This window comes from Chionomys nivalis, chromosome 14 (assembly GCF_950005125.1).
Source record: "Chionomys nivalis chromosome 14, mChiNiv1.1, whole genome shotgun sequence".
Classification (NCBI taxonomy): domain Eukaryota; kingdom Metazoa; phylum Chordata; class Mammalia; order Rodentia; family Cricetidae; genus Chionomys; species Chionomys nivalis.
This window is the reverse complement of record NC_080099.1, coordinates 33,735,319-33,750,363: the sequence shown is the minus strand read 5'-3', so window position 1 is coordinate 33,750,363 and position 15,045 is coordinate 33,735,319. Positions and strand designations below refer to the sequence as shown.

The window sequence follows — 15,045 nt, the reverse complement described above, 5'->3', positions numbered from 1 at the left end:
CTACTTAAGTAATCCAGGACCCCAACCAGGAAGTGACAATACCCATAATAGCACCTCAGTCAGCAATGAGGTAACCTCACAGGCATGCCCAGAGGCCTAGTCTCCTGTGTGCTTCCAGATGCTGTCAAGTTGATGGCTTTAACCATCACTAGGATAAATAATGTATTTCAGAAAGTTGGTGCGAATTGAGTCAGCATTAAAATGTATGTATTTTAAGTTTTTAAATTTAGCCAAATGAAAATTGAGAAGTGTAGAATATTGTTTTCCTAACACAAATCATTATTCAAATACTGTGTATTGAAAATGAAATACTTGTTTTGGGATGCCTAAATATATGTTCTCTAAAAAGTGTTTTCAAATTTCATGCTAGAAAAGGCATTTGAAGTTTGGTATTTGTGTTTCTTCTGATATAAATTCTCATCTCAAGTGTTTTGAAATAATGGTCTCATGGGCTAAATTATAGGTTTTTATTTTCCTGCATGTCTCGTATACTTTGTTCTAATTGTTTTGCTGACTGTTACAGTTTGTTTTTTGTTGCTTTGCTAAAACACTCTGACCAAAAGAAACTTGGGCATTCAGAGAAGTTCAAGGCAGGAACCTGGAGGAACTGTGCTTCTGGGATGCTCCCTGGCTCATGCTCAGCTAGCTTTCTTATGTAGCCCCTGTGGTTACTTGGCTAGTAAGGACAGCCTAGGATTCTTAATCAAAAAGTTAATAATTTAAATAACTTACTAACTTAAATGTTAATGAAATTTCTCTTTGTAAATTTTGCATCACATGAAAATTTTGATATTTATAATTAAATTGTAATAATTATGTATACTTGTGGTATTTTTATTTTCTGATAATTGTTAGTTGAAAACTAGCAAGAGCAATTTTTAAAAATTATTTTTGCAAACAGTTAGAAATCCATATTTTTGCTTCTTGCATTATCATTTTTAGAAATAATTTTTAGAATTTTGCATCTTGTGAGAAAAAAACTTGTGAATTTTGTCTTCTCTTAATAAATTTACAGAAAATTTTATCTCCTAATTGTAGAATGGAACATAAAATGAGTATTTTACTTTTGGTAAGCATGTTATATCATCTTTCTCTGAAACTACTAATGATAGATATTTTGAAGACATTTAAAATTATCCCTGATCTTTTACTATTTATACTAAATATAGATCAGAAAATCCAAATAATTTGTATGTATAGAACTTGTATGAAAGCTCAGTGTTTCCTTAGTGACTATCACATACTATTACAGTCATCCCTTTAGCAAAATAACATTTTTTACCAGAAGATGCAAAGGCATAAGGTTTGAATGGCAGTGACTAAACACAGGTGAGCATGGGAAACACTCATCACTGGTTAAGAACTTCTAAAATACGACCAGCTATGAAAACAACTCACTTTAGAAGGAAATTAATTCATGTTTGTTAGTCTTAGGTTTTTAGTGAGGGCCATGTCATATCGTTTCCCTTTGTGTTTAAATAGCACTCATTTTTGTGAGAATGGGAGATAAAAGAAGCTTTCCAGGAGGGCTTGAAAGAAATGTAAATGTTCTTTTTGTACAGATAATTAGTCCTTAAATTTCACTATTAAGGCTGTTCCTTTTGATATACAAAGCTAGAAGCAATAGGAAAAAAGCAGTATATCATCTACCTGATCCAGATACCATCAGTGGGTAAAGATATTTAATAAGATTATTAAAACTAAGCATATTTTCTTTCTGTAAACTTTTTTCCTGACCCCCCCCCCACACACACTTTTTTTGGCCATTTCAAGTCTACAACAAAATGGATTGAATATATTTCCAACATGGGGCTTTTGTAATAGAGTTAGTGTTCCAATACAGTGACCAAGGTCTTTTGATTATAAAACCCTGTTAGAGAACATGAGTCACAGCATTAGACCTGTGTGCTCATGTGCTCACAGTACTATAGAGACTGTCTTCTTTCTCCTCCAGCCATGTTCCCTCTCCTCTCTTTTTCTCTCTTTCTTTCACCCTCCCCACTTCTTATTTTCTGCCTCTGTGCCCTGCTTTTTCTTCTCTCCAGCTCTTCCCTTTCTTTTCTCCCCTTCTCTTACCAATAACAGCTTTGGTAGTTTCTTGCTATTTTTCAGTGAATCATTTTCACATCAACTATCTAGGAATCTGCTTTGGTATAGGATTTTGAGAAAAATTTGCTACTTCCAATTCAAATATTTATAAATTTATTTATTTTGTAAGACAGCATTTCACTATATAGTCCTGGCTGGTCTGGAACTCACTTTGTAAATGATGCTAGCCTTAACTTCAGAGATCTGCCTGCCTCTACCTCCAAAGATCTGAAACTAAAGCTGTGTGTTACCATGTCCAGCTTGTAAATTTATTTTTATGAATACTACAGAACAGTTACAAAGTAGTATATGAGGTAATGATTTTAGAAGGACCCTGAGAATCAAATGTTGTTATATCTGAATAGTATCGTGTCAGTTTTTGAAAATTATTAATATTATTCATTTAAGAAGAAAACCTCATTTAATTCATTTCATTGCTTCTTTATTATTTCCCTTTTTGGATTCTTTGAAGTTTATTTGTAGATTTCAGGTAGGCTTGTATCTAAAGTACCCTATAAGAAACTAAGTACTTAGCCTGAATTGTCTTGCTAAAACCAGAAATGAATTTGGGATTAATTTTTTATTAAACTTTAAATGTCCTATATCTTTTTCATATCTGTATTTCCTTCAACATTAACTATTTAAGTCATCAGTAAACAATTTACCCTTTCCCCCTGCATTTGGGACTAACTTTTAAAGTCCTGCATTATGAATTTTATGTACTCCTGGCATTCTCTGTAAGAACCCCAAAGATAAGTTGGCTTTCAGTAGAAAAGGAGGAAATGAAATAGTTCTGCTGATTGTGTTAATATCTTAAGTAAGTAGTGTTTAAATCTGGCTACAAAATACTGTTATATCTGCTTTAAAATGGTAAGCTCGGGCTGGAGAGGTAACTCAGTAATGTGCTTGCTGTGGAAGTGTGAGGACTGAGTTCAGTCTTTAGAATCCACATAAAAAAGCCAGGCATGTTGATACATGCCTGTTATCCCAGCACTGGGGAAGTTGAGGGGAGGACAGGTGGATCCGGGGGCTTACAGGCCAGTCAGCTAAATTACTTGGTGATTCCGGGCTGGCAGAAGACTCTGATTCACATAACCAGGTAGGTAGGTGGCATTATTGAGAAACAACACGTGAGGCTTGTACTCTGGCTTCCACATGTATGTAAAAATGTGTGCATGCAGTCCCAGTACACAATACCATGTACACCTCATACACCACACACCACATACACAAAGAACAATGATAAAATAAATGTTAAGCTAACTTCTTAACTTTGGATGCGTTATTTTTCTTACTGTACAGGTTACCTGTGGCCATTTTCATGCATGTATGTAATGTACTTGGAGCGTATTCAGTCCCACTCATACATATTATCCTTCCCTTTCTCACTTCTGCGCTTTGGCTTGTTGTGTTTTTATCACAGTGATATCTTCGTGGTAACAAATCTAGTAATACAAGAAAACTTATAGAAAGCAGTGTTTCATTTCTTATTCCTTTAGTTTCGTATTCCCATGCCTTAGTGTGACCTCACACACATTTCTCTTTCATATCTTTTGGGAATGACTTTAACATTTCTAAATATCTGTAATACAGAATTGCTGAGAGTCAGATCAGGATGTTCAGGAAAGGAAGGGATATTTGTCTACAAAATCTATTTTGACATGAAAACCTATTAGTCAAAAAAGAATTAAGTTTTTAAAATTTAGGACATTTTTTGATTCTGTCAGGCTTTTCACCCCATGCATACCTTTGTTTTTTTTTTCTTTTCTTATAAATTAAATTTATTCATTTATTTTACATCTCAACTGCAGTTCCCCTTCCCTTCTCTCTTCTATTCCCCTCTGCCCCATCCAGTCCTCTGTTTTTGTTCAGAAAGGGACAGTCTTCCTGTGGGTATCAACAAAGCATGGCATATCGAGGTAAGGTAGGACTGAGCTATTCACCTTACATTAAGGCTGAGCAAGACAACCCAATATGAAGAATAATTTCCAAGAGCCAGCCAAAGTGTTAAGGACAGCTCCTGCTCCCATTGTTTGTAGACCAAGCTACACAACTGAACCCCACCCCACCCCCCAGCTCCCGCTTTTACAATTCTATCTCTCTTTATCAGGATATCCAGAGCTCGTCCCAATGCTTAGCAATGGGTTTCTGCATCTGTTTTCATCAGTCAGTGGATAAAAGCATGTCTTTGTTTTTGTATTAGCTACATTTTATCCTCTTCGTTTCTCTTAGATACTTTATAAGCTCTACATCCAGTTTCTGCTCCATTTAATTTTAGAATGTGTGTTAATATGTACAATGTATATATTGGAAATTTGATTGTTAATTATCAGATACTAATAAAAGTTTAAACAGATTTCAATTTACAAATTTAATCATTTAATAGGTGAAATAACAGTGGAACCACTATTATATACTATCTTTAGAATATGCATGTGTCATTCATCTTTTCCAAAATCACATAATTTACTACATTAAGCTTAAGTTATTGTTGCTTGATATATTGCATGTGCATGTTGTATTTTAAAGTGAATAGTTCCAAATGATAAATCAAAATTGTAATTAAGACACAAATAGTTACATCCTTCCTAAGGTAAGTAAATCTCGTTTGAAATCATTAGAGACAAATATTGTTTTGCTTAATATAAATTGTTTGTCCATTAGGTCATGCTATGTCTATAAGACCGCTGTTTGTCTACATTTGATAATGTGTCTTATAACTTAGTTTTTATTAAATATTTTTATAGCCTGTGGATATATAGCTCAGTGATGCAATAATTGCATGGCATGTGCAAGGCCCTGGCTTTGATCACTGGTACCATAAAATCTTTTAAATCAAGATCCTATATAATTTTTGCTTTTCGTATACTTATTATTTTTAGTTTTATAGGGTAAATCCTGAGAGAATACTGTCTAATTTTAAAGTTTTTAGAAACTAAAAGACTGGGTTTTTCTCTTTTGTGTAATTCTAACAACTAGAAAGTTCATCTCTAACCCATTTTTCAAGTTGTAATAAGTGCAATTTAATTATGGAAGTCAAAATGTTAAAAATATTTTCTAATAAAAATGTATTTTAAATGTATAATGAGACCATTTTGTTATGTACAATCTGAAATGTGAAATTATTTTTAATTCATACATATAACACATCGACATTATGTTATCCATTTTTCTTAAAGTGCTTATTGGGATAGCTTACTGGTAATAAAAAAATCTGTGTTTAATGTGCATAAATCCCTGCTTGATTCACCTGTAAACCTCTTCCCCTTAAAAACCATGAAGTAGAAAGATATAGGAAATTTCTATCATAATCCTAACTAAATTGTAGAGTGATTTTTTTTTTTTTTTGGTTGTCAGACATTACGTCTATTATACACTATATACAACATATAAGTTAGCATTCAGATAATTGTGGACAAGTTAAGGTAAAAGCAAAAGTTGCTATACAGAGTGATTTTTTTTTTCCCCTCCTTTTCGTACCTGCTTTTTCAAGTGCTTTATACTTTTATAATCATATTTTAGTTTATGTATGTTGTTTGTAGTTATCTTTATCTTTTGTAAAGGTTACAGTTGGACATAGTACTTTAATAATTTATTCTTTGTTTCTTTATTAGTTGGAGAAAAACAAAACAAACATTTTAGTCCATCAAAAGTATCTTGCAGAGAATCTGCCCCCATAACCTCTTCCTCAGTAAATCAGGAGTCACTGGCAGTGAAAGAGAAGTTTATCCCACCCGAGCTAAGTATCTGGGACTACTTCATAGCCAAGGTAATAAAACATTGATACACAGAACAGTGTTCATGTAGTCAAATGGGAACAAGTGGTCTAAAGTGAGTGATTATAATGCTTTTGGAAAATTGTTTTTTCTCTTTATGGAATTATTAGACAGGTTTCATTAGCCCCATTATTGTTTCTAGGCTGGTTATTTTTTCTCCTTTAGGTTTTACTTAAATGTTAATTTTCATAGAGGCCTTCTATGGTCAGTTTTTACTTTTTTCCATCTTAATCCCCCCCCCCCGTAACTTAATACATTTTTTCCTGAATTTTACTTAATTTTTTACTTACTTGCTTAACTTTACTACCAAAAATGTAAAACTGTTAGGTGGCATTGGATGTAATTCTTTTAAACATTCTTGTGTCAAGCCAGTTTATGCTGTCAAATGCCTGTGACAAATGCCTAACGCTTGAGAGAGAGGTTAAAGAAGGATGACCACAAGGCAAAGACTAGCCTGGGCTTCATAGTAAGACCTTTTCAGAGGGGTGGGGCAGGGGAGGATTGTGTAGATATTAGATATATCTCAAGTAGACTTTTGGGTGACAGTCTTAAGAAGTTTTTTATTGGTGAGGTAACCCAGACACAGAAAGACAAACATTGTATGTACCAACTCAGAAGTGGATATTAGACATAAAGCAAAGGATAACCTGCCTACAGCCCACAACTCCACCACCCCTCCCCCTGAAAGGCAAGTAGACAAGATCTCTTTAGTAACATGGCAGTGGGGGGGGGGGCACTGGGGAGGGTGGGTGAGGAAGAGATTATGAGGGATTGGCAAGATCAAATTGGTTGAAGGACAGAGAGGGAGAGCAAGGAAAGAGATAATCTTTAAAGAGGAAGCTATTATGGGGTTAGCAGGAAACCAATTAAGAATCTAAGCTGTAATGGAGAGGGTACATTAAATGCCCTTCCTCTGTAATCAGATTGATGACTACCTTAATTGTCATCATAGAACCTTCATTCAGTATCTAATGGAAGCAGTTGCAGAGCTAAGCACTGGGCCAAACTCCTGGAGTCCAGCCATACAGAGGGAGGAGCATTATTACGAGCAGAAGGGCCAACACCATGATGGGAAAAGCCACAGAAACAAAAACAGTCCCCAAGCTAGTGGGACTGACAGCTGAGGAACCTGCATAAGAATGAATGAGGCTCTCTGAATGTGGGTGACAGTTGTGTGGCTTAGGCAGTTTGTGGGGCCACTAGCAATGGAACCAGAATTTATCCCTAGTGTGTGAACTGGCTCGTCTGAGCCCATTCCCTATGGAGGGATCCCTTGCTCAGCCTAGATACGGGGAAGGGCCTTGCTTCCACCTCAAGTGATCTCACAGACTTGCTGACTCCCCATGAGAGTCCTCACTCTCTTGAGGAATGGATGGGGGCAGGGTATCAAGAAGATGGGGAAAGCAGAAGGATGAGAGGGAGAGGGAACTGGTATTGGTATGCAAATAAGATTGTTTTAAAAATAAAAGAAAATTTTTTTTGTTGACTGGGTGAATATATAAAATTATATCAAAAACACAGTGTGGTAAATAATAGTTATTGTGCTTATAGTGAAATATCCACAAATGAGATGAATTATATGATTAGATGGATTAAATCAGATATTTGAATGATAAGGTATATGATTTTTATTTCAGCCTTTTCTACCTCCTTCCCAAAGTAGAGTAGAGTATGATTCTGAGGAGAGTCAAGAAAGTGATGAGGATGATGATGAAGATGATAATGATGACGGTACTTTAACTTCTGATCTTCATCTCCAGGAACATTCTAATTCAAATTCATTCAGGTATGAAATACTGTGTGTTAAGCTTCTTTAAAATAAAAATCAACTTGGCCTATATAAATAATATTTTTTAAAGTAACATCTAATTAATAATTTATTGAATTGTTATATACTATTTATCTAGTTGGAATCTTTAAATTACTTTTTTCTGCAGTAAATTTTCAATTAATGTTTGATTATTCCTTGATAAAACATTGTCATTTATAGTACTTCACACAAATCTTTTCATATTATGCTTTAATTTTTTCGCCCATATAACTCTTACAACTTCAATCAAGAATATCAAATGGCTGTTTAGTAGACCTCTAATTATATAAGATATCCTTTTTTTTTTTTTTTTTTTTTTTTGGTTTTTCGAGGCAGGGTTTCTCTGTAGCTTTGGTGCCTGTCCCGGAACTAGCTCTTGTAGACCAGGCTGGCCTCGAACTCAGAGATCCGCCTGCCTCTGCCTCCCAAGTGCTGGGATTAAAGGCGTGCGCCACCGCCCGGCTAAGATATCCTTATTTTTTTAAGATCTATTTATTTATTATGAATATAGTGTTCTGCCTGAATATATGCCTGGATGCCAGAAGAGGGCACCAGATCTCATTACAGATGATTGCTAGCCACCATGTGGTTGCTGGGAATCGAACTCTGCACCTCTGGAGGATTAGTCAGTGGTCTTAACCTCTGAACCATCTCTCCAGTTCTTTTGTGATTAAAAAAAAAAATGCCTTAAGTGTTCACTGTTCTCAACATCAATTTGAATGGTTCACTGTTGGCTTTATATTTTTGAGTGGTCTTATTCATATGTTATTTACATTGGAGCAGCAATATATTTTATTAAGACATGGCATGCTAATGATGGGTTAATAAAAGTTTGAAAAGAAACAAGTAGATTTTTGGACAATAACTATTGAAAAACTAAGAGATTTTGCTTACTGGTGTTTTTTTTTCCTCTGTTGACTTTAGTTTACTTTTTGAATATATAAACATATGTATGGTTCAGAAGCCAAATTATATAATCCAACAATTAAAAAAAAAAAACATTTAAAAACTGGTCAGAGTGGAAATGTAGGTCACTTGTAGCACAGTTGTTTGTCTTACATCTGTGAAGGCCCAGGTTTAATTCTCAGTATCGGAAAAAAGCAAGAGTCAGGAGAAGGAGGCCAAATAGTTTGAGGTGTTTCTCTAAAGAGGACATGTAAATGGCTGATAAACACTGGAAAAATACTCTGATTATTAGGGAAATGTCAATGAAAACCACAGTGGGATGTTATCGCACTCCCATTAGTGTGGGTGCTACAAAAATAACAAAATGACAGTATTGACCCAGATAGAATTTAGAACCTTGGTGTTCTTTTGGTACGGCCACTTTGGAAAATGATAACATAGTTTCTTTAAAACTTAAAAGTACAACTTTTGTTTAATTTGGTGATTCTACTTTGGGCATACCAAAAAAGTTGAATGTAGGAACTCAAACGTGTTTGTACATCCAATTGACAACTTCATAATGGGCAGTGGTAGGAAGAAATCCAAGTGTCTTGTTGGGTGACTCAGTAAGCAAAATGTATTGTGTACATAATCAGAAAATTACTATATTTTACAAAGGAAGGGGATTCTGAATCATGATACATGGATGAATCTTGAGAACATTATACAAAAAGTCAAAACAAAGTAAATCGTGTGTGTTCTACTTTACTAAATGCATTAAACAGTCAAATTGATAGTCACTAGAGGAGTGAAAAGTGCATAGTTTTTTTTTTAGCAGTTTGTTCTGTGGAAAGTTGTAGAGAATGATGGTGGTGATAGTTCCAAAACAGTCAGTGTGCTATTGTCGAGAATGCTAAAATGCTAGACTTTATGTTGTGCATATTTTGCACAGTTCATGATTTAAAGTCAGTATGGTAAGATATAAATAAATATGATATATTTAAAATTAAAGAGAAGCAGAAATAATTTTAACTATCTAGAAATGTAAAATCAGAAGCCTCATGTTTCTCATTTATGCTATGTTTTCCCTGGCACTTGTAAAGGTAGCCATTTTTATTCATTCCTATATCCTTCTGATTACAGAAATAAAGGACATCTGTATTATTTCCCCTGCTTTCTTAAATTGATGACAGTATACACACATACACACGATGCCCCTAAGCTTGCTTTTTTATTACTATTGATACTGTAGTTTTAGCAATATTAATATTTCATTTAGTAATATTTCATTTTTACTGTTACCTTAAAATTTCAGTCTACAAAATTATTGTTATTTAGCCCCTACTCTCCTGACAGGCATTTAGGTTATTTTAACTGTTGTTTTAGATAATGCTGACATGAATAACTAGTTGTACGTGTATATTATTTTGGTTTTACAGAAGTATATCTTTGGGCTAATTCCTTGTAGGGAAATAGTTATGTTAAAGGGTGACATCGTTTTCTAGATCCCTGTACAAATGTTTAAACAGAGAAACTTTTATTTTTAGTTGGTCATTGATGCGATTGGCTATGGTCCAGTTGGTGCTCAGCAATTTGAAGACTTTCTATCCCTTTGCAGGTCATGATCTTGCAGGTAATAAACATCTTAATATAAATCAGTGCTAATTGTTATTCTGTGTGTATATTTTAAATAAAGAAAAGGTATAATGAGTTTCTGTAGTAAAATATACATTTATTTCAGGTATAAACTATTTTTAAATTTTCTTATCATACTGTTACCTGCTAAGGAGGGAAATGTTTGAGAAATGAAAGGCCCCGAGCCTGATATTATTATATTGAGACTATGTCTGTACCTGGGACTTAATACAAAACCTATAAACCTTGAAACACAGTGATGAGTTCCAAAGTAGGAGAATGCTGTATATGAGATAAAGACGGGTACTCTTATAAAAGACACTTCAGTTGTGAATCGTGTTTATTCATACATTAAAGTAAATAATAAAATACCAACTTAATGGAAAAAAATTTATGACTGTTGGAATGATAGGTTTATATTCATTCCACTATAATAAATGAGTAGGTAATTTTCAGAATTGAAAATTAAGACTGTTACCAGATGTGGGCAGGTAAAAGTAGTTAGGATTGCTACCCAAGACTATGAAGTAGTATAGCTGAAGTAGTATTTCATTTCATGGTAAGGATCATTGATCTTTTTAAACTTTATTATTTTCATTTTCTAAACAAAAATGTCAAATGGATTTCAGGCCTGTTACAGACATTAAAGCAATTAATTTTTCTTCCATAAACATTTTCATATAATCTTCAAGCATAATTTTCATTTGAAATTAAATTCCAAAGCAGTAATGTTGAAATAGTTGTAAAGATTTATGTCACTTTATCTTCAAAAATACCAGATTCAGTGCCCACATATCCCTACTAAATTTCATTAGTATCCATTGCTTTCTCATAAGCATTTTACTGTAGAATATAACTATGGACCAATTATGTTTTCCTTTTTCAGAACTACCAGTCAGTTCACCTCTTTGTCATGCAGTCCTAAAAACTCTCCAGTGTTGGGAACAAGTACTTCTCCGACGACTTGAAATCCATGGTGGACCTCCTCAAAATTATATCTCCAGTCACACTTGTGAAGAGAGTGTGTCTGCAGGTCCTGCAATACTCCGTCATAAAGCTTTACTAGAACCTACAAACACTCCTTTCAAGTAGGTTTTACCATGGATATTGTTTGTTGTTGGTGGTAGTGTGTTTTTTGTTTGTTTGTTTCATTTTTTAAGAAGTTTTGCAGAACCAGGTTGTCCTTGGGAACATTTAGAGGAAGAAATACTTTTGGTACATGCTTAACATTCAGTTCTAGGAGCAGATCTGTCTTTGTTATAAGACATAGATATCAAAGGTCATCAAGCATTTCTATTGAAGGTTCTGATAGTAACTGTTCTAGGCTTTTTAGGATGCATTGTCATTACTAGGTAACTCTGACATTGCAGAGTAAAAGCAACCACCAAGAATGTATAACAAAGGGGGTTTCAAAAACTCGAGTTTTTGAAAATATGGAACAGATAAGGCTGAAGTAGTACATACAGCTTGAAGAATGTGCTTTTATTAACTCCTCCTCTGCAAAAAGAATAATAGCTATTCAGCAACTGTTGTACTATGCATGAAGAAAAAACAGTTTATACAATACTTGGTTTATCTAGAAAGTCTTGCCCCAAATAAATGTTTACTTAACTGAACAGTATGTTTAGTTTTTTAGTGTTCATTTATGTTCTTGTAGAGCTCTTAAACCACTTTTGGCCAGTAACAAGAAAGTTATAGACTTATTGTATCCACAGCAAACACATTAAGGAATTCTGCTTCTAGTTATCTTCTAGTAAGCACAATTTTTTGTTTTGTTTCGTTTTCTTGCTAACACCCATGACCCTGATTTAAAGGTCAGGAAATTATGGTCATCCCTATTCTTGCTTTTGTCAATAACATTTTATTAGCTCAGCCATAAATATCATTTGCAGATGAGAATAAGATTTTACTGGTTGAATAAGTATCTCTAGTACAGAATCTAAAATGTTTTAAAACCTAAAACATTTTGGGTGTCCTGTCGTCACTTAAAAGGTATTAAAATTTAGCCAAGTATATGGTGCATGCCTTTAATTTCAGCACTAGGAAAGCAGAGACAAAAGTAGGTAGGTTTTTGTGAATTTGAGGTCAGCCTGGTCTACATAGTGAGTTCCAGTTCAACCATAATTACATGAGAACCTATCTCAAAAACACAAAACAAAATCAAAAACCAGAAAAAAATTGTAGATTTTGGAGCATTCAGATTAGGGATGTTCACCTTTTCTGCTTTCCCACCAAAGTGATGGAGTCATGGGAACCACACTGTCCACTAACCCTAAGATAGTAGTCAGTGACTCTGTGGAAAAGCTCTTTGGGTGCATGAGGTGAGCTGTGGGCAGCATTCCTGCCTGGCTCCCGGCCGCCTGGCTAGCTTATGCCCCAAAATAACAACACACAAACTGTATTCATTTAAACACTGCCTGGCCCATTTCTATTAATGTGTGTAGCACCGAGGTGCGCTTACCGGGAAGATTCTAGCCTACATCGTCCATCCTGGGTCAGAGCTTCTGCCCTGGAGAAGAGCGGCATCGAATCTGAGCTCACTTCCTCTTCCTCCCAGTATTCTGTTCTGTTTACTCCACCCACCTATGTTCTAACCTATGAGGGCCAAGCTGTTTCTTTATTAATTAACCAATGACCTTCCTCCATCATTTCCCCTTTTTCTGTTTAAACAAAAAGGAAAGGCATTCACTTTAACATAGCAAAATTACATATAACAAAACAGTTATCAAGCAAGAATTACAGTTACAATATTTATATCTATTTTATCATAACAAAGGAAAACAGCTATAACTATCTATCTATTCTTCAACTCCATCAAAGACTCCAGGATATAATATTACCTAACCAAACAAGAAGTAAGCAACTTACAAAACTCTAGAACTCACAGAGACATCTCGCTGCCTGGACAGTCACCCAAAGTTCCTCTGTTTGGGGCATCCCTCTTCGGCCTAAATGCCCATAGTATCCAGAGACATTTCCATGAAGCAGGAAATTTCAAAGTCAGTTCAGTCACTATCTGCTGTGTCCTGCAGAATGTCTCGCAGACTCCTTCATGAATCAGGAACCCCATAAGATCATCTCACCTTTAGGCAAGTTCAGCAGTCCTCTCTCTCTCTGCGGGTTCTCTGTGTTCAGTTTATACAATAGTCCAGGCAAGAGCAGTTTCTTGCCCAAATGGCTATCAAACTCCATAAGGTGCCTCTTCAATGCCCATCTTCTTTCTTCTTGAAGTAGATTGGTGCTGCCAGGAGCAGACGTGTCTCATTGTCATGAAAAACCCTAAGTTATTAAAACATTTAAAATGCCATATTCTCTAGCCTTTGAAAGAGATGATGCCTTATCTGAAATATATCCATGCACATCTAGAAAATCTAACATAACCTATTATTAATGATTATCTATTAACAACCTATATACATTACATTTTTAAATGAACTACACAATCACAATACCTTAATCAAGATCAGAAATACATATACATATAACAAAATTGTACCTTAAATTTATATCAATAAAGTCAAATCCATACCGATGCAAATTATTCATATCTATATCATATCCCCCTTTAAATGTAAAAGAACATTTATAAACAATATTTGGGAATATGGGCGCAGTTATTTCTCTCCAAACTGCTTCCTGCTGTATAGGGGCACTGTTAATCAGGTCTTTCATGGTATAACCTGTGTGTTAGATTCATCTCAGTCAGCAGTCGAGTGAAGTAATTTTTTGAAGGTGTTCACAGCAACCCTTCAGGAGGGCGTGGTCCATCATACCACGGGTATGATGAGGTGCAATCTAATTTATTATAGTAAACTGTGGTAGAGTGCTATGGAAATGTCAAGTTACTCTGAGGTAATTAAATCTGCTGTACCTATAGATCCAAGAATCATTTGGCACTGTCTGTGAAGAGACTTTGGCAATACTTGGTGAAACAGGAAGAAATTCAAGAAACTTTTATCAGAAATATATTCACAAAGAAACGATGTCTAAATGAGGTTTGTAGATGTTAACTCTTTACTATATTATTATGAAAGTTTCATATTGTTTGTAACCATTAAAATAATTGAATTTGCATATTTTTTAAAAATCCATTTGGTATAACAATTAATGTTTATAAAGGTGTGTTAAAAAGAAAGGGACAATATTTTCACACATCAGTTTAATTAATGTTATTGGAACTTTTTTTTCTGAAGTAGATATTGAGTTAAGATTCTGATATTTGGGCCGGGCAGTGGTGGCGCACGCCTTTAATCCCAGCACTCGGGAGGCAGAGGCAGGCGGATCTCTGTGAGTTCGAGGCCAGCCTGGTCTACAAGAGCTAGTTCCAGGACAGGAACCAAAAGAGCTACGGAGAAACCCTGTCTCGAAAAATCAAAAAAAAAAAAAAAAAAAGATTCTGATATCTGCATACTGTGTTTTGCTTTATAATGACCTTTTTCTTAAGAAACATTTCCTTTGATTTTCATATAATAGTTAAGAGAAGTCAGTCTTAGAATTAGTTGAAACTGGGTTTACCTACTGGAAACTTTCTGAATATGCGTATTTTTTTTCTTCTGGAAATTATATACAAATTAAAGGCAATTTTACAAATCCAAGCTAGTTTTTAATTAAACTGAAGTAGCTAAGTTATACCTCGAAATCTTTACAGTGGGTTGGGCTTTTTGTTTTGTATGTTTGGGGAGAGGGATCATTAGTCCAGTGCTACTAAAAAAATATTGGTTAGCATGAAGATCTTACCTTCTGAATATAAATGATTTGTATCTAAAAATTATCAAGTGAACCTAAACAGTAGACACAGTTATAGTTAGCCAGTTACTTCTCTGGAGTCATTAACAGAGTCTATAAATGACA

General features: G+C 34.7%; 1 protein-coding gene across 4 annotated transcripts in view; it reads left to right on the top strand.

Annotated features, from left to right (window-relative positions):
- Positions 1-15,045, top strand: part of Dmxl1 (Dmx like 1) — a 152,606-nt gene that overhangs the window by 95,290 nt on the left and 42,271 nt on the right. For all 4 annotated transcript variants that reach the window (XM_057788825.1, XM_057788824.1, XM_057788827.1 and 1 more), the window contains 5 exons: positions 5,703-5,857; positions 7,502-7,650; positions 10,107-10,192; positions 11,081-11,282; positions 14,072-14,189. In XM_057788825.1, the coding sequence (XP_057644808.1) occupies positions 5,703-5,857; positions 7,502-7,650; positions 10,107-10,192; positions 11,081-11,282; positions 14,072-14,189 (710 nt within the window). The remainder of the gene's footprint in view (positions 1-5,702; positions 5,858-7,501; positions 7,651-10,106; positions 10,193-11,080; positions 11,283-14,071; positions 14,190-15,045) is intronic.